Consider the following 20454-nt stretch of genomic DNA (forward strand, 5'->3'; position numbering starts at 1 on the left):
GGACACATGCACTGCTGCGCATGCGCGACTCCGCCGTTGTGTAATGATCAAGTTCAAGTTTATTTGTATAGTGCTTTTTACGATACAAATCGTTGCAAAACAGCTCTACAGGAATTTAAGTTTCCACAGTATATTTATATATTGCAGAACCTTAATATATTTAACTTATGGCAATATTTGTTAATTCTGTATGTTGTCTGAGCGTTGGCATCCTCTGAGGTCCTCTGAGGGGTTGGCATCATCTCTTCTCAGGTGTTCGGTCATCTCAGATCATTTAAGGGTTGGATCCAGACTGAAGCATCTGTCATTCCTAGTTACCACGGGATGGGGTAGCAGAGCTCTGCTAGAGCACAACTTAAAAAACACACAAAATAACACCTATACAAATCTTTTTATTCTACTGTTATATTATGAATTTCTTAAAGCAAGCTAAGCAGAATGAACAAAATACGTGGTTGTTTCCCAGGCTTCATTTAAACTATAGTATCTAATTACTTTGATCAATTAGTATGTGATGCACACAATGCATTTATTATTTATTTATTCAGATGCATTTGTTTTTGAGAATTATCCAGACGGAGGAGTCTGTGTCTCGTGTGTCATAAAGCCACGGAGGACTGAAACCGCCAGAATCCACCAAAGACCAGATCCAGATGATCTGATGATCAGCCTGACCTTTGACCTGCAGTGCAGGCAGCCAACACGTGCAAATCAGAGCATGGATAAAGTTCAGCTGCCAACACACACACACTCACTCACTTACTCAAACACACACACACACACACACACACACACACACACACTCACTCACTTACTCAAACACACACACACTTATTCAAACACACACACTCAAACACACACACACACACACACACACTCTATACTGTGATAACGACCCGAGCAGCCACAAGGAGGTTCACAAACACCGGAGCATAGTTGGCATCCAAAAAGATGTTTATTTTAGAGCAGATGTGCAAAAACGTGCAAATAAGTAGGTTTGAGAGCTTAAAACACAGATTGATATAAAAACAGTATAAACTGCTAAGTACTAAGAACAATACTAACTCCCCTCCAATTCACTGAGGCTAGTTTTACATGCTTCACAGCACAATCCCATTCACATTCTATAATATAAAAAACTCTTGACTTACTTTATGATTCATACATGAGATTTAGAAACAAGAGCCTAAATAAATATAAATAATAATGCAAATCAAAAACGAATAAATCTAAACATTTGAAATGCACTCGCTAAAATTAGCACTTTGACAAGAGTACACTTACTGCCATCCTGCTCGGCTGGATCAGAAATACATTCAAGTAAAACCAAGCCGAACGCAGTAAAGCAGTGATGGAAGGCAAATAAAGTCTCTCCATCACACACACACACACTCACACCCCTCACATTTTTCAAAACTCTAACCCTTTTCTCAATTGCTTGGATACAATACACATAAAACTTAGATCATTTGTTCATTCAACAGAAATCACCTGTTCAATATGACACAACTTAACATCAAAGTACTACTATTTCAAAAGGCAATTCACACATTACATTTCAAATGAGTGTCTATTCATTTCCTTACAATGATCTAACTATCAATTGATACAACTCCTCAAAATGATAAGTAACTGTTGCATTACTCTTAATGCATAGCTGTATGGAAACAGACAAACAATCTTCTATGTTTAAATCATGAACGTTTCAAGATACTGTAACGAGATTCATTGTCACCAATTAGCGTGGAGCATGAACCAATTAGACTACAATATCCATGGATGTAGCCTAATATTTTATCATAATGCTTCATCAGACACTGTGTCTATGGTCCCAAATACTGTACCCCCTTTTCAGACTATTTACAGTATTGACAGTACTGCACTGTATAGATGCAGGCCCTTGTAATTGCTTGTCCAGTTCTGCCAGCTCGTTACTGATGATTGAGTGCACATTGTGGAATGAGTATATAAAGAGTTGATTGGGATCCAATTGCAAGAGCATAGTGATACGTAACATGGAGCCAGCAGGTGATCCAGGTCACAATGGAGGTCAAGCAGTGGTGGGAGGAAGACGTGTTGGTCAAAGGAATGGAAGAGGACAGGCATCCCTTCTGAGAGGTGGTCGTGGGCCTCGTTTGAGAGGTGCGGGGGAACGTGGTAGAGGACAGGCGCCCCTTCTGAGAGGTGGTCGTGGGCCTCGTTTGAGAGGTGCGGGGGAACGTGGTAGAGGACAAGGCCACGGACCAAGACAGCGGCAGCGACAGCATAGTGTCCAATGAAATTCGGGCAATAGTTGTAGACCATGTCATAAATCATGGCATGACAATGACAATGATACAACTAAACCTCAGAAGGTCAACCGTGGCCTCAATAATCAGAACTTTCCACAATGAGAACCGGTAAGTTATCAACATGCACTAAACATTATGCTACTCTCAATTGTCAAATGACTGCATACCAATGTGTATCACAGAATAGGTGATGTGACCAAGTGTCTTCTTACTCTAATGTTCCCTGTAGAATTGTGACCAGGCCAAATAGTGGAGGCAGAGGCTAAATTCTAACTGACCAACAAGAGCAGGCTGTGGTCGATTTGGTTCGGGCCAGAAGTGATATTCGCCTTACAGAAATTCGCCAGCATATCTTGGACAATGAAGACATGTTCAACAATGTGGGATCCATAAGTTTGCCGACTATTGCACGCATACTGAAAAGGCACCAGGTGTCTATAAAACAACTATACCGTGTGCCTTTCGAAAGAAATGCAGACAGAGTGAAGCAAATGAGGACTGAGTATGTTCAGGTAAGTTCAGTTTCAAGATGCTGTTGTAAAAACATTCCCAAAAATTCTACATTGTACAGTAATCTCTAAATCTGTCCAAAATGTATTTTTAGAGGGTGATGGAGCTGGATGCTGATGACGACCATCACAAATTCATATATTTGGATGAGGCAGGTTTTAATCTGGCCAAGACAAGGAGCGGTCAGAATTTCATTGGCCAGCGGGCAACCATCCAAGTACCTGGACAACGTGGGGCCAACATTACCATGTGTGCGGCTATATCAGAAGATGGTGTGGTGGGACGCAGACCTCATATTAGACCATATAATGCAGCTCTCCTTGTCACCTTTCTTGATGAGCTCGATCAGGTTTGTAGAGCTGAAGGTGTGACCTATGTCATTGTGTGGGACAATGTCAGGTTCCATCATGCTCATGTGGTGCAAGCATGGTTTCAGGCCCATGCACAATTTACCACCCTGTCTCTACCCCCATACTCCCCCTTCCTTAACCCGATTGAGGAATTGTTCTCCGCATGGAGATGGAAGGTTCATGATAGGCTCCCTCATGAACAAGTCACTCTTCTCCAGGCCATGGATGACGCCTGCAATGACATCACAGCAGACCAGTGTCAGGCCTGGACTCTCCATGCCCGAAGGTTTTTTCCAAGATGTTTGGCTAATGAAAACATCCATTGTGATGTAGATGAGAACCTGTGGCCAAATCCACAACACAGAGTTGATGACAATGTAGAAGTACAGTAATCACTCCTGTTTTGTTTCTTACAGTACAAGCAAGTTGAGGAACACTGCATTTGACGTTTTACAGTACTGTCTTTTCTTTTCTATTTCATAGCTAATTACTGTATTTTTGCTTTGATTCAAATAAACCTATGTTGTGATTGTACTGTAGTGTTTTGCAGCAATATATTACAAACTTTGTTCAATGATTCCACTGTGTCTGTAGTATTCTCTCTACTACTGCAGTACTTTTACAGAGATGTATTTACTGTACATGTAGTACCATAATGAGACCTGTATCACCTATTTTGTTCTACAATATTTAATGATTGTATGAACAATGACAGTGAAACTATCGGTTGCTTGTGTGTGGGTGATCTATAGTTATGTTTCAATGGTATTTCTCAGTAAATTAGTTTTTTTTGAACCAATGATTGCGCAAGATTTCTTTAAAGATGTGAATGCAATGTTTTGAACATTAGACAGCCTGTGTTACAAGTGATAACCGTTTCGAGTCCAGAGTTGTGAAAAATGACATCAAGGTTCTGAAAATGGTAGCAAAAAACTGTAAGTGTAAAGAGCACAAGTGTGGACTGGGCAACAGACTGACCCTGTGTGACCTTTGACCTCTCCATGATGACGGGAGTCACTTTGAATCCACTGAACCGATGCTTCTCTAAATGATTCACTGTTCTGAAGAATCGAATCACACTGAGGACATCTGCTGGTCAAATACATGTGAACACGATGAAACCGACTACTGTTAAATTCACAATTACAGCTAAATGTGATGATTATTGCAGACACGTTCTATAAGATTCTGTGGCTCAGTTTCATATTTAGGTACAAAAACGTACTTTCTGAAGCATATACTGCACATTCACCTGAAAAACAAAGACATTATTAAACAGAACGGATCATAATTAAACATGCATTACACGTGTGTGTACAGCAGGTGCCAGTATTATTCAATATTACACTGTTTTGTGACTGATTGCTGTTTTTTGCGTCTCTGTGGTGAAGTGTTGCAGGTTTTGTGTCTGAATTCATTAAGGTTTCCTGAGAAAGTTTTAAAAACATGACAAAGCAAAACTACTTAGTGTTTTTCTGAGATTAACCCTTGATGAGCTAATATGTTGTGACAAAAATACGTTGAGACTCACCATGTAATTAAGAATTCCAAACATTTTTGTATTACAATTCTGTTAAGTTTAAATATGCAAATAAGGCATTTTCTAATTAAATATGCATTCATTTGCATACATATCCAGAACATGAATCTGAACAATGGATAAAGCCAGGTTCAGATTTTAGTTTGATTTTGTCATCATATTAGAGTTAGAGGTTTTTCCAGAAGGGATTTTGGATTTCTCTATTCATCATTCCAGAAATCAGAAAACAGTCAACAAACAGAACACAAACACATTTTCAGCATGTTTTTTTATGAGTAAAATATTCACTAAATGTTCAATTAGTGTAAATGAAATATGAACAAACACCTTTATTAAAAGCTTTCAGAATATAGAGGAATAAAACTTTGGTGTAAGAGATAATCTCTTTCCAGAAATGGCTTGGAATTGAAATCTACAGAAGCAAATAGATGAAGTGCAATAAAACAAACACTTAAATGTGTATTTACGATGCTTGCTTTCTGCTAGTCTGAGAGAAGATATGTTATAGAAGCAAAACAGACTGAGATCTCAAAACTGGGCAGTGCATGAGAAAGATTTAGCCTGTAGTGTCTCGCCCTAAAATATGAAGCGGCCCATTAATCTGTAAGTAAAGTGTTAATTGTTTATTTCTGTGGAGTTCATGCAATTTGTAAAAGTGTAATTATTTCAGGTGCAGAGGAAAAAACGAGGCAGACAGAAGATGAGAGAGCAGACGTGTTTCTAGTTTAATGTTAAAGCCGTGTGATTCGCTCTCCTCGTTCAGAATCACCTGTCATCACAAATGAGGTACCACAAGTTCAACATGTCAGTAAACTCCTCATGTCTCTCCTCACAGTACGAGTCGGGTCAGTATCCACTGAGAGAGAGAGAGGAAAGACATAAATAAATACAATCAAATGAACAAAACGCACACGTGTCGCTGCAGAGAGCTGGAGAAAGAACAGAAGGGAACAGAAACACTGAGAAATGTGCAGGTCGTTTAGTGTGAGTAAATCATAAACTCTGATGCCTACGATCAGATTCAAACTCTCTAAAGAATATGTGCTTTGTGTAAGTGCTCATTTATGATGCTCTTTTATTCTCATCATTCCATATGTAAAGAGCCACATGCAGCACGTCTACATACAACGGATACGAACGCACAGAGAGAAACTCAAAAAACAATTCATTTGACTAAACACAAAGATTTTCAGCCCTCGCATTGCATTCTGGGAAAGAGGGCGTGTGTGGAACAGTGTTGAAATGGTTTCAGGCGGTCACTCGTCCTCGTCGTCCTCCTCATCCTCGCCGTCGGAGAGCGTGGGACACGGGTGCATCTGCCGGTATCCATCCAGCCATTTCTCCAGCATCTGGGTGATGAGCGGGTGATGTCTGCGTCTGCTGCTCTTCTGCAGCGCTGCTAACATCCCTCCATCTGTCACGCAGCAGTCCAGCCAATCCCTGAGCAGACGCTCCTGCTGCTCCTCGCTGCCCATCTGCACACACACACACACACACACACACACACACACAGGTTTCTATATCCATATGCGTACTGGTTTTTATACTGTACAGACTGTATTTTCTATCGCCCTACACCTAAACCTACCCCTCACAGGAAACCCTTTACTCAACCTTGTTCATCAGTTCTTCTAGCTAAAATGCAACAAAAGCATCTGCCAAATGCATGAATGTAAATGTTTGAAAACGTGAGCGTGTTTGATCAGTGTGTGTTCACCTCTTGTGCTGACAGGAAGTGGATCTGCAGTAGCTTCCTCTCACTGTCCACCAGCGGCAGGAAGGTCACGGTGACGTCGTCGTCAGTGTTGAGGTTGGCGCCTGCGCCGCGATTATCATAGCCGTCGCTTTCCATGCCAACCAGAGCAGAGAAGTGACCTCTCGTGTAACCGAGAGCGATGGGACTCTTCCAGCAGAAGCTCTGTTCCCATAGCAACGGCAGGTAAACACCTGCACACACACACACACACACACACACACACACACACAGGTGAGCCACACTTCTGCTGTCCACGTGACAATCAAGAGCTCTTGAGATGGTCTCACCTTGAAATCGAGTGTAGCCTAAGGTTTCCCCTCGGAAACTCTTGTAATACTTCACTCCATAAACGATGATGGGCCGCCGCAGGATATGAGCCAGAACAAATATATGAGTCTGCTCCAAACTCGCCCCGGGCTGCAGCGACAGAAAACGGGAAGATTGAGCATGAACACTCAAAGCATCAATCACAGGATTCATTACTGTAATAACAGCCAGTGTGGTGTGTGTTTGATTCCTGTTCAAAACACAATTCTGACGCTATTTCCAGTTTGAGATCAGAGAGAAACCTCTATGAATCACATCAAAACAGTCCCATAAAACATGAGAGGGTCATATTACACCCAAAATTAAAGTAAAAACAAGAACTGCTCAAAAAGAAAACAAATGGACTCAAATTCTACATAAAAGAAGCTTAAATTCTGTGTAACACCAGCAAAGTCACGATACGGTACGCATCACGATATGGGACTGCACTGAATTTCACCTCAGAAGAATTCAGTAAACAGCTGTTTATTAAACACGGCATACTGTAGAGCAGGCAGGTGACCTCTGCATTATGAAGGGCCTCCATAACTACCACAGTACAATATACTGGAGATAATGGCATGCGTTTCATGTTTATGTTGTGCACTCCCCACCAGGTACAGTACTCTGATTGCTTGCATCTTGTTTTTAAGACAGTAAATAATGTACTCGTTCTAATAAATTTATATTGTAATGTACTCGTATTAATATTTTAAAAATCATCATAACATTGCTGGTAGGTTATTATTGCACAAAAATAATGCACTATATTTAAAAAATAAAACAAAAAATTAGAAGCGTTCTAAACTAATGCTCTGTCTTCACTGAATCTCTCTCTCTCACACACACACACACACACACACACTCACACACACACACACACACACAGATCAGCAACACAAACGTTTTAGCGCTGGCCCGCAATTTTATCAACAAAATACGTTAAACGCTCAGCTACATCATCTCTCTCAACAAGGAGCTGGTAACATCATCGTTTCTAAAGCGTTTACATCCACAGCTTCACTGTTAATACAGAAACATGGCAAAACGGTGGTAATTCATACACACACAGCCTCTCTCTCTCGTAAATGAACACTTGATGAAGTACACTTTCCGGGGATTACGTCTCTTTATATCAGGCAACCCTGGCTGTGATCCTCTGCTGCCAGATTAAACCTTGTTATAGACTATTATGCTCTATTCATTATTTTTTAGTAACCTCGTAATGTAGAAACATCTTTTCTAGTCCATTTTAATCTGTGTGCCACAATATCAATACTCGTCTAATCTCTGTGATGATACATCGTCGTATCAAACACAGCACTATTCTGCATAAAGATAGAGACTTAAATTCTCTATAGAAAAATAAAGCAGAAATGAAAAAACAAGAACTTAAACGGGTGGTTAATTGTGATTAGTTAGTGTGTAACGTTTCTGTTTGAGCATTAATGATATCTGCAAAGATACGATGCTGAAAGTTCAGTGCAAATGGAGATATTGTCTTTATTTTATTGGCTTAAATTTTTACATTTAAATAATGGAAAAAAATAAGAACTTAAATTCTGCATAAAGAAATAAAAATCAATACAACAATGAAAATGAAGCCTAATTTAGGTTTTTGCGTTGCGAGTGTGTGTGAGTTTGAGTTTGTGTATTTGTGTGTGTGTGTGTGTGCGCGAGGAGTGAAATTATTTCCCTATGAAATGAATTCCTCATGAGGCCAAAACTCAGGAACTCTCACAAAACAGATGCCATGTAACAAAACCATAAAACTAATCTGGAGACGAGATCTCCAAAGAGAACCACCACCACCTGACCAAACTTATCTCCTTGTTCATTAACGACCCCCCCCCCTATAGTTGTTTGTGCTACTACATATGTTAAGTTTACTCTCTAAACACTTGATTGCTTTGCTGCAAGTATTCTTTAGAACAATTAGTTAAAAGGTTATAAATGCTATTTAGACCGTGTGTCTTGTGTTAAATTAGGATAACTGTTACATGTGTGACGGTGTTAAATTAGTTAGTTTCCTGCGTAGGTCACTTGGCTATTTGCCATATAGCCACAGTATCTATGTACAGGAGCCGGGTTGCCACACGGTTACAATGTGATTCACAATTGCATTATCCTTTCTAAATTGGCTTCTAATTGTTTCATTATGTAATTGGCATAATACAACTTTACCTGACTAATAATAAAGTTATATTTGATTTATTCTGATCTCTTCTGAACTCATTTTTTCCAGTAGATTCGAGTTGTAGTCTAGCCTTTCCACAAATCTGCGTCCAGGACAGATCATACTGAAGTACCAATGAATGAAGCAGGGGCTCGTCATTAGGGATCTTCTGATTTCTGTCTGTCACTGACTTCAGTTACAGTTTTCGTGATTATAGAAAAATACACTTTTTATTATGTGCTAGCAGGGTGCAGTCTATTTAAAGGTATTATAATCGCCCTGTATCCTCCGAGTAAGATCAGCTGGCGAGTTTGTGCCGTGCGTTCACAGTTAAAGAGTGAATTGCTGAGCGACAAATGAACGAAGAATTGAACGCATGGGATTTCTAGAATACTCAAATATCCAAATTAATAAACAATCAATATTTGTGATCAGTTTTTAATTAAGAATACTGCCTAAATTTAATGATCACATGAAATTGGAGTCAGATTTAACACGGAGCTAGACTATAATTGAAACTAAATCCAGATATATTCAAAGGCGCAAGTAAAAGACCGAACATGCATTAAACCTTCGACCAGGCCGCTGGATTCCGCTTTTTGGGTTGGCAGGCGGAACCTTACGTGTGTGTGTGTGTGTGTGTGTGTGTGTGTGTTTGTGTGTGTGTGTACCTGACTGGCAAGGCTGAGGATGAAGGCCCAGTCCTCCTGCCACTGTTCTTCTCTCAGAGAGAAATGAAGCCCAAAACTCTGAGAATACCACGATTCCCACTCCTTCCAGCGCGAGTAGAACCTGCACACACAAATATGGATTCAAATATGATACAGCAAGAGAACACATAAAGTGCACATAAAGACACTTGTGTGTGTGTCTCACCAGTGAGAGCAGTCGTGTAAACTGTCATGGAGAGCTTTTCTCAGCACAGAGTCTTTATCATAGATGCCCCATGTGGCCTGTAGAACAGAGTCCAGCAGACAGTCTCCAGCGGTGCGGTTCCACAGCGCATACAGACGGCTGTCCAGACGCGTGCCCAGCTCCAGAGACCAGTTAATGACCGCAGACTCCTCCTCCAGCTCTGCACACACACACGCGGTCAGCACATGGATACACACACACACACACCCGGTCTGCACACGGACACACACACATGCATGTGATCAGCGCACGGACGGACACACACACACACACACACACACGGTTAGCGCATGGATACACACACACACACACACACACACACACACACACACACACACACCCGGTCTGCACACGGACACACACACTCGGTCTGCACACGGACACACACACATGCATGTGATCAGCGCACGGACGGACACACACACACACACACACACACACACACGCGGTCAGCGCACAGACACACACATGCAGTTATGCACAATCAGCTCACATCTCACCCTTCTGGACGTCGCGGTCGAGGACTTCATCAAAAAGCTTCTCCTGAACAGCAGGAGGCAGATCTTCAATATCTGTCAAGAAGTAACCGTCAAACTCAAAACATGACACGTGTGTTCATACAGTGATCACCACAGACATGACACTGCACTCTGTAGTGATTATGATATGGACAGAATTACAGAATCTAGTCATAAAAATGTAACACTGTATAACATTAAAAGTTGTAGAATGAATCAGATGGAAACGGTTATGCACTAGTGTCTGTGACGGCTGTGTAAATGTGAATCTACATGTGTCAGTTTGCTCTATTACACACACTGAAGCATGTGTCACGCTCGTCTGCGTCTCACTATATCAACACATCAACTTCATCTCCACACTACTCTCAGAGTCAGCAGCTTTATACAATTTAATTTGAGAAAAACTACTATAAAATACACACCAATACCATCAAATGTGTGAGTGTGTGTTTGTGTCCCACCTGCCGGCAGTGTGAATGTGACGAGGTCTGTCAGGAAGTAGCAGTTGAAGTCTCCCTTGCGCTGGTGCAGTGATGCACTGATCTCTCTGCGGATCTGCTCCGTCAGTTCAGGACAAACCATCGCTGGGATGCATTTGACGGCCTGCTGGGAAACCTGCGACCAAACAAGCCTTCAGACACACTTCCACATCATCAGAGCCGCACAATTATCACCCAATCAGAGAGGAACACACAAACACACTCACTCACTCTCACACTCACTCTCACACACACACACACACTCACACACACACACACACACACACACACTCACTCAAAAACACACACACACTCTCACACACACACACACTCACACACACACACACACTCACTCAAAAACACACACACACTCTCACACACACACCTCGGTCAGCAGAATGGCCAGCATGTCCTGTCTCTGGAAGCGGATGGCGAGGTGAACGAGAGTGAAGCCGCTGTCGAACGCTGAGGATCGATTGAGCAGACGCACCTCGTCGGAGGTCAGCTGACGCCCGATGTCTCCTCCTGAGGACTTGTAGGCCTCCACCGCAGACAGATCGCCTTCGATTACACCTGCACACACACACACACACACACACGAGCGCAGCAGGTCAGCTCTCATACGTGTCACCACACTGTCATGATTTATAGTAACCAAACGATCATGTTTTCAATGAAGAATCACACAATCAACATCAGGAGCTTCTCCAAACATGACACATGAGCCAAACCTTCATCAGGACAGAATTGAGTCGCTGCACACGTGTGGATCAGGAAAAGTTCATTAGAATACTAATTAGTCATGGAGATTTGTTAGTTGGTTAACGAGTTCTAAAGACTGAGGGCAGCATCTGAAGAGGTCAGTCCATGTGCCGGTCACTGACACCAGACGTCAGCTGTCTGTCTGAAGATCTCCACATGCCAGACTGACCCAGAACATGAGCGCACGGACACACACACTCTCGCACTCACACACACACACACACACACACACGCTTCTGAATCTGTGTAAAGGTCAGTCACACGTGTGTGTTTACTTGTTGATCTGCTGAAGGATATTTATAAATCATTTCAGTGTTTACAGCTGATAGAATGACACCAAACATCAGATACTGACTGAGGTGAAAGACTTTAATAACCCATTCAGATGATTTGTGCATTTAATTGTCTGGTAATATATAAATTTATGTGCAATGACATAACCAATTGTTTATATTTCTTGTATTCGTTTTTATCCACAATGGTAACTACAACAGTTAAAAACATTACATGTTATGTTATAATTATTCAATAATAATAATAAATAATGAATAATAATATCAGTCCATCACACCACTTGCAACAGCAGTGTCATGGGTTTGATTCCTAATGAATGCGTGAACTGATGAAAAGTATAGCTAAAATGCAAAGCAAGTCACTTTGGGTAAAAACTGTGATCTGGCAAATGCATAATAACAAGGCAGCTGTCTGACGAAATACCGTGTTTTTACCATGAGTAACACATTTGCAATCAATCCAGCTGCATGAACACCATCAGCAACACAAAAGACATCTTACACACGTTTGTCCTCATATTTTCCATAAATGTCCACATCTAGTGAGACGCTGAAGGGCAGGAGTCATGAGTCCAGCAGCATGAGCATCAGCTCAGACAGAGGACAATGAAGCCATGATGACATCACCGCGAGGAAACACAGCCAGACTCTACAATACAAAGCTGCTGGAATACAATGGTCAGCTCAGTCTCAGACGGCGTCACTCTGTTCTCTGACCTCTCCTGAATGCAAACACTCGCAAAAATCACAAGATCTAATACGACTAGAAATACACACAGACCTGGAAACAGAATCATGCCCAAGACAGAAGTTTGTGATCGTATCAAATCATTGACAGTCTGGATTCTGAGTGTCATGTGAAGGACTCACTTTGTGTTGCACGCTTACTTTTTAAAAATCTAACCAAACTTTATTTGGTTGAATGCACACCCGAGGTCAGGGATGTGCAATTAAATCGAATTCGATTATCATGTGCATCTCGTCAGTAAAGCCGGTTCAGTGATTGGCAGTAAATCGCCATCACCTGCTTTCAAATGGAGCGGGAATTACTCCACAGAGCCATAGCCTTCGATTATGAACACCAAATTGCCTAGCTTGTCAGTTACACTGATTAACACAAAAGTCTGGCTATACGAGACTAATGCCAAACCTACATTTCAAGGTGTCGTGACATGGATTTTTTATGATTTTAATATGTTCCTTGAGGTTTCCTTATAATGTTAATAAAAAATTTTGCACAAAAAAAACAAACGAGGAAAAATGATTATTTTCAACTCTCATTCTGACCATCTGTCAAAAATGACCTGTTTTAAGGGGCGGGTACTTTAAGGCTTCTCAGTAATTATGACTGGCTAATGTGACTATATGGGAAACACTATCAACACCCCCTCGCTATTGCATGTGTGTTTTAACAACATAATCAAAATAAAAAGGTCATTTCCAGACAAAGCATTATGAAATTGTTTACTTGTGGTTTGTGATGCTGCAGTCAGATCTAGTACCCCTCAGATCCAAAATTAGCCATTTTTGGAGCTTGATTAAATAAATGCTTTGTTTATAATGAGGAGGATGTTTTAATGTTTTTGTCATATCATGACCCCTTTCAAAGTCGGCACAGAAGTGCTTCTGACCTAGGGGTGTGCGATATTGACAAAACATAATATTTCAATATTTTCTGGCATTTAATCGATAGCGATAATTAGAGAATATTTTGCTGAGTGTGTTATTGTGCTGGTATCTTAAGGACTGTCGTGGACAGCTGACTCCTACAGTTTTTGATATTCTTATATTCTGTGTGGTGTTCAGTTCACACTGATAGAAGTCAGATATGAGTCAGCTGTCCACTGTAGTCTTTAAGATACCAGCACAATATCGAGATATTATTTTTTGTCAATATCGCACACCCTTAGGAACATTATGTATTTATTAACACTGAATTTCGAGCTGGCACAGAGCAGCCTTAAGTGTATAAAGACACCTTAAGTGAGTTAAGGCCTACGAGGGCGAGTAAAGAGGCACTCACCAGCGCAGGCGTTGAGAAACAGCCAGTCTGTTTTCCTCATGCGGTTCTTGATCTGTTTCAGCTTCTTGAAGTCCATCTCTATCTCCTCCTTACCGCTCTGAGATCCAGCGGCCAGCTCGATCTGCAGCTCCGCCTCGCGTTTAGAGGAGGAGGGCGAGTGCCGCTGCGCCCCGCCGCGGTCGCGCTCGTTAATCATGGACCAGGGCTCGTCAGGCTCGCGCAGCTGGAAGGCGTCGTTGGGTCTGGGGTGGTCACACACCACGCAGCGAGAGGACTTGGGCCAGTTCTCGTAGGTGCAGGCCAAGCAGGTCCAGCACTGCACTCGGGTGTTGAGTCGGTTCCGGTCGTTGTATTCCTCACACGGATCCGCTGGAGGGCCGGTTCCGGATGTCTGTGGGGTTTCTGTGGAGCTGCACAGACGCTGCCGGACACTGTGGCACTGGGTGCAGCGGATCGCTCGGGGCCAGTTCAGGTAGGTGCACACCTGGCACGACCACTTGCCGCTGTGCTCGGAGGACTCGGCCGGGCGGACGCGGGGCCGGGCGCTGGAATCGGGGCAGATGAGCAGGTTGTCGTTGCACACGGGGTCACTCCGGTGTCCGGCGCCGCTCGGGAACAGTTCCTCTGTTATGATGGTTGCGCTGGGCCGCTGCGCCCGGCACATGGTGCACTTAATAGCAGACGGCCAGTTTTCATAAGTGCAGTACTCACACGACCACTTCACACACAGCTCTGTCATGATGGATCAGCTCACTTACTCACTTACACTCGCACTTGCTCTCACTCGCTCGATCACACTCACTCACTCACTCAACAACACACTTACATCAGGGTCACACATTGATACGGAGACAACCAATCTGCAAACACAAAACCATATGAGACATGTCAGAAATACAGAACAGAACGCAAGAAATTCTATCTTTAATACTCTAGTCTACAATACTTCCTATAATACTACCAATTATAATGCCAGCGATGTAACATACGAGCATTAATAATATTGTCAGTTAGCATTTCACAGCACTGACACGATTAATATTGCTATTGACACTCATATCTGACAGAATTGACAGTATTAATATTATTGACACTCACAGTATGGATAGTATTAGGGATGTAACGGTATGAAAATTTCTAATCACGATTATAGTGACCAAAATTATCACGGTTATCAGTATTATCACGGTATTGTTAAAATATGCTGGAGATGTTCAAAAAGTATACCACACATAAATCACTTCACCAAGTTTCATACTTAAAAATCAACAAACAGCAATTAAAATGACTTTTTGTTTGCATAATCACTAAAACAATAACATTACCAATGAGGTCTGGATTTTAAATGACAATTTGACTGACAACAGGTTAATAGCATGTTCAAATAAATAATGTAAATGTTCAAATAAAGCTTTGAAAAAGTTTTACATAAAGGTAGACCACACATTTCAGCCTTTTAAAGAAAATGGTTAAGTTAAAATGATAATTGATTAATAAATGATTATATGTATTTTATTTGCTCCATAAATAATTCTATATAGCTTATCTGTATTGTTTAAATGTGTAGAATCCACATAAGCTTGGTTTTTATCAACCGGTTAAAATTTACAGCAGGTCATGCAAATTTGGTCAGTTTTTTGGCCAGACAGAAACTGCACACAGGCTGAATGTAAATAAGTGTCTGTAAATCCAGTCACTGACAGCAGGTGGCGCATTATACGGAAAAGCTGAATTACAGCTGATTCCCGTGAACTCCGCGAACACTTACTTTAGGTATTATATGGAGCGAAGATGAAAACAAAATGCCATCAAATCGTTTCTGAAGACAGTCAGAACCTTCAGAGGTACATTCATATAATTAATTCATTGATATATTCATTTGTATAATTCCCTCAGCACTCTTTTAAAACCTCCCAGCTTTTCCGCCCAGTTTTCACTCAGAACGAAACTACTGTGCGCACGTGAGACTATTACTGAAAACTCTGCTTTATGCTGGACAGTATTTCTTTATCGCGAGTTGTTCAAATCACGGTAATCGAATACGGTTTTAATGATAATTAAAATATGAAACGGTAATACTAACCGTGGGGAATTTTATCATGATTTATCGTCAAACCGGTAATCGTTACATCCCTAGATAGTATTAATGTTATTAGAGATACTCATATTTCTCACAGTGTTAATGTTATTTGTAATACTAATATCTCACATAATTAATGTTATTGGTGATACTTGTTTCTCACAGTACTGACGGTATTAATGTTAATGATCGTATTAATGTTATTAGTGACAGTATTAATGTTAATGACATTATTAGTCACAGCACTGAAAGTGTTATTGACACCCATATGTCACACTACAGATGTTATTACTAATATCTCTCAGCACTGATAGTATTAATGTTATTAGTGGCAGTATTGATGTTATCAGTGGCAGTATTAATGTTATTAGTGGCAGTATTAATGTTATTAGTGGTAGTATTAATGTTAGACAGTATTAATGTTATTAGTGACAGTATTAATGCTAGACAGTATTAATGTTATTAGTGACAGTATTAATGTTATTAGTGGCAGTATTAATGTTATTAGTGGCAGTATTGATGTTATTAGTGGCAGTATTGATGTTATCAGTGGCAGTATTAATGTTATTAGTGGCAGTATTAATGTTATTAGTGGCAGTATTAATGTTAGACAGTATTAATGTTATTAGTGACAGTATTAATGCTAGACAGTATAATGTTATTAGTGGCAGTATTAATGTTAGACAGTATTAATGTTATTAGTGACAGTATTAATGCTAATATAAGTATTAATAAGTATTAATAATGTTATTAGTGGCAGTATTGATGTTATTAGTGGCAGTATTGATGTTATTAGTGGCAGTATTAATGTTATTAGTCACAGCACTGACAGTGTTACTGACACCCATATGTCACACTACAGATGTTATTACTAATATCTCTCAGCACTGATAGTATTAATGTTATTAGTGGCAGTATTAATGTTAGACAGTATTAATGTTATTAGTGACAGTATTAATGTTATTAGTGGCAGTATTAATGCTATTAGTGGCAGTATTAATGTTATTAGTCACAGCACTGACAGTGTTACTGACACCCATATGTCACACTACAGATGTTATTACTAATATCTCTCAGCACTGATAGTATTAATGTTATTAGTGGCAGTATTAATGTTAGACAGTATTAATGTTATTAGTGACAGTATTAATGTTATTAGTGGCAGTATTGATGTTATTAGTGGCAGTATTGATGTTATTAGTGGCAGTATTGATGTTATTAGTGGCAGTATTGATGTTAGACAGTATTAATGTTATTAGTGGCAGTATTAATGTTATAAGTGGCAGTATTAATGCTATTAGTCACAGCACTGAAAGTGTTATTGACACCCATATGTCACACTACAGATGTTATTACTAATATCTCTCAGCACTGATAGTATTAATGTTATTAGTGACAGTATTAATGCTAGACAGTATTAATGTTATTAGTGACAGTATTAATGTTAGACAGTATTAATGTTATTAGTGACATTATTAGTGGCAGTATTGATGTTATTAGTGGCAGTATTGATGTTAGACAGTATTAATGTTATAAGTGGCAGTATTAATGTTATAAGTGGCAGTATTAATGTTATAAGTGGCAGTATTAATGCTATTAGTGGCAGTATTAATGCTATTAGTGGCAGTATTAATGCTATTAGTGGCAGTATTGATGTTATTAGTGGCAGTATTAATGCTTTTAGTGGCAGTATTAATGTTAGACAGTATTAATGTTATTGGTGACAGTATTGATGTTATTAGTGGCAGTATTAATGTTATTAGTGGCAGTATTGATGTTATTAGTGGCAGTATTAATGCTATTAGTGGCAGTATTAATGCTATTAGTGGCAGTATTGATGTTATTAGTGGCAGTATTAATGCTTTTAGTGGCAGTATTAATGTTAGACAGTATTAATGTTATTAGTGACAGTATTGATGTTATTAGTGGCAGTATTAATGTTATTAGTGGCAGTATTGATGTTATTAGTGGCAGTATTAATGCTATTAGTGGCAGTATTAATGTTAATGACAGTATTAGTCACAGCACTGACAGTGTTACTGACACCCATATGTCACACTACAGATGTTATTACTAATATCTCTCAGCACTGACACTACCATATAAATAAATCACAGTAATACTGTGGTATTAGTGGCAGTATTGATGTTATTAGTGGCAGTATTAATGCTTTTAGTGGCAGTATTAATGTTAGACAGTATTAATGTTATTAGTGACAGTATTGATGTTATTAGTGGCAGTATTAATGTTATTAGTGGCAGTATTGATGTTATTAGTGGCAGTATTAATGCTATTAGTGGCAGTATTAATGCTATTAGTGGCAGTATTGATGTTATTAGTGGCAGTATTAATGCTTTTAGTGGCAGTATTAATGTTAGACAGTATTAATGTTATTAGTGGCAGTATTGATGTTATTAGTGGCAGTATTAATGCTATTAGTGGCAGTATTAATGTTAATGACAGTATTAGTCACAGCACTGACAGTGTTACTGACACCCATATGTCACACTACAGATGTTATTACTAATATCTCTCAGCACTGACACTACCATATAAATAAATCACAGTAATACTCCGACAGACCCGCATTACTCCTGAAACATGTAAATACTCACATCGCTCCGCGCAGCTCCTCATTAAAGACACTTAAATCACCTCAGTCTGGCTTTATTGTTGTTATTCGACCTCCATTGTGTTCTTTAATCTCTACGCTTCATATCAATCGTTGAACAGCGTTTTTATGTCGCCGAGTACTGTTTGTAATCTCTGAATGTTGATTTAGATGCGGATTTAATGGCGGCGCTGACAAAATAAAAACGACCAGCGTCTCTCGCAGCGTCACGCGCACGTGATCAAACGCACCGCCGCTGATTGGACGGCTCCACAGCACGTGAAAACCAACCCTAGAACGGGACATTCATTACTACATGTTAAAATAAAAATAATATTAAAACTGAAATAAAATACATATAATCATGATAATACATACATTTAATGTTGAAAAAAATTGACATTTTTGGACATTTGTCAGCAGCGGAAGTCGTCATAGTTGGGTTAACTTTTGTTTTTCTTTTTTTTTGACTGAGACATTCCTATAATTCATACTATAACAGAGAAACATATTAATCCAAATAACATAAAAACAATCAAATAAAATACATTCACATACATTCATGCAACCATAAACAATGTGGGATTAAACTAAATCAACTTATTACTTCTCATCATTTTTAGGACCTCTGTATACACGACAAGCTCCTTTATAAAGACATTAAACTTGGTGCTGTTTTCAAAACTTTACATTTGTGAATAAAGTATTTTAAAATGAGAAGTAATCAATTTACAAGCAAGTCTCCACTGTTGTCCTCCAGATGAGCTCCAAATCTCATCCTGTCCCACGTAACAGATGGACAAATACATATTCTGTGTTTAATACAATTACATACTTCAGTACAAAATTAATTAACCAGATTACAGTGAGGAAATACATGCTCAACAGTTTCTACAACATTATTACAGACCGGACCGAATCCACATTCAATCTTAATCTCAGAAACTTTAGCAGGATCAGTATCATACAGAATGTTAAAGTGCACTTCTATGTTTTGGTGGAAGAGGAAATAACAAATACTTGCATCTAAATTCATTCACTGATTTCCTATATAGATGTTGAACAATATAGTCTGTTCTTATTGGACCAGGAGAGCGTTTTCTTTTCTTATTAGAGCACTTCTTGTCTACAAAATTAATTTAGCCTAATTTAAGATCCAAAATCTCAGGAATGATAGTGGAATATCTTAAAATCTCCTTTAACATATTAAGCAATGGTAAAGGAATACTTTTAATAACTTTTAAATACACCTTTTCCTCACACTTAAAATGAAATTTAGTGCAGAAATCATTATAACTGAACAAAACAGGCATTCTTATCCTTGAAGTGCACTGACCAAACACCTCCAAAAATACATTCTTTCAATTAAAATACAAGGATTATTCCACAGGAGACGTCATGAGGACTGAAGTTATGATTTCCAATACAAGAGGACTTATAGAAAGGTTATGCCTCCAAATGTTATATATGCTCATTAATGAAAGACTGAAGCCATTTCCTCATATTCTCTTATTACAGCATCCTTGCTTATAAAGCCTATGGCACTTCTTTCTCCAGATTAATTCAAAATTAAGATTATTAATTGTTTTTATCTTTCTGAAAGCAATGAAAATCCTGCGAAAACTCATTTAGAAAGACTTTCAGTTTTCGATAACAATATTCTCCCGAAAATTGTGTGATATCCCTTTGTTACCAAGAGTTCATAATTGATCTACATTTTTATTTTTGTCAGTATTTAACACTTCAGTTCTCTCTACATCTCTTCAAATTGTGATAATTAAATATCTTCTTAATTAAACATTATATAATAAGATCCATAGGGTTAACTTCAGGAGCAGTGA

The 20454-nt window shown here is 39.4% G+C and overlaps 1 protein-coding gene across 1 annotated transcript; it reads right to left on the reverse strand.

Annotated features, from left to right (window-relative positions):
* Positions 1-4948: 4948 nt before the first annotated feature.
* Positions 4949-18870, reverse strand: zranb1a (zinc finger, RAN-binding domain containing 1a). The gene is made up of 10 exons (XM_079389135.1): positions 18618-18870; positions 13923-14782; positions 11230-11417; positions 10827-10980; positions 10345-10416; positions 9806-10004; positions 9601-9721; positions 6735-6864; positions 6409-6638; positions 4949-6166 (listed from the first exon to the last, which is right to left on the reverse strand). Exons 2-10 carry the CDS (start codon positions 14659-14661, stop codon positions 5948-5950), a joined length of 2052 nt encoding a protein of 683 aa, XP_079245261.1. The 5' UTR covers positions 14662-14782; positions 18618-18870; the 3' UTR covers positions 4949-5947.
* Positions 18871-20454: the final 1584 nt, after the last annotated feature.

This window comes from Barbus barbus (genome assembly GCF_936440315.1).
Source record: "Barbus barbus genome assembly, chromosome: 32".
NCBI classification, from domain to species: domain Eukaryota; kingdom Metazoa; phylum Chordata; class Actinopteri; order Cypriniformes; family Cyprinidae; genus Barbus; species Barbus barbus.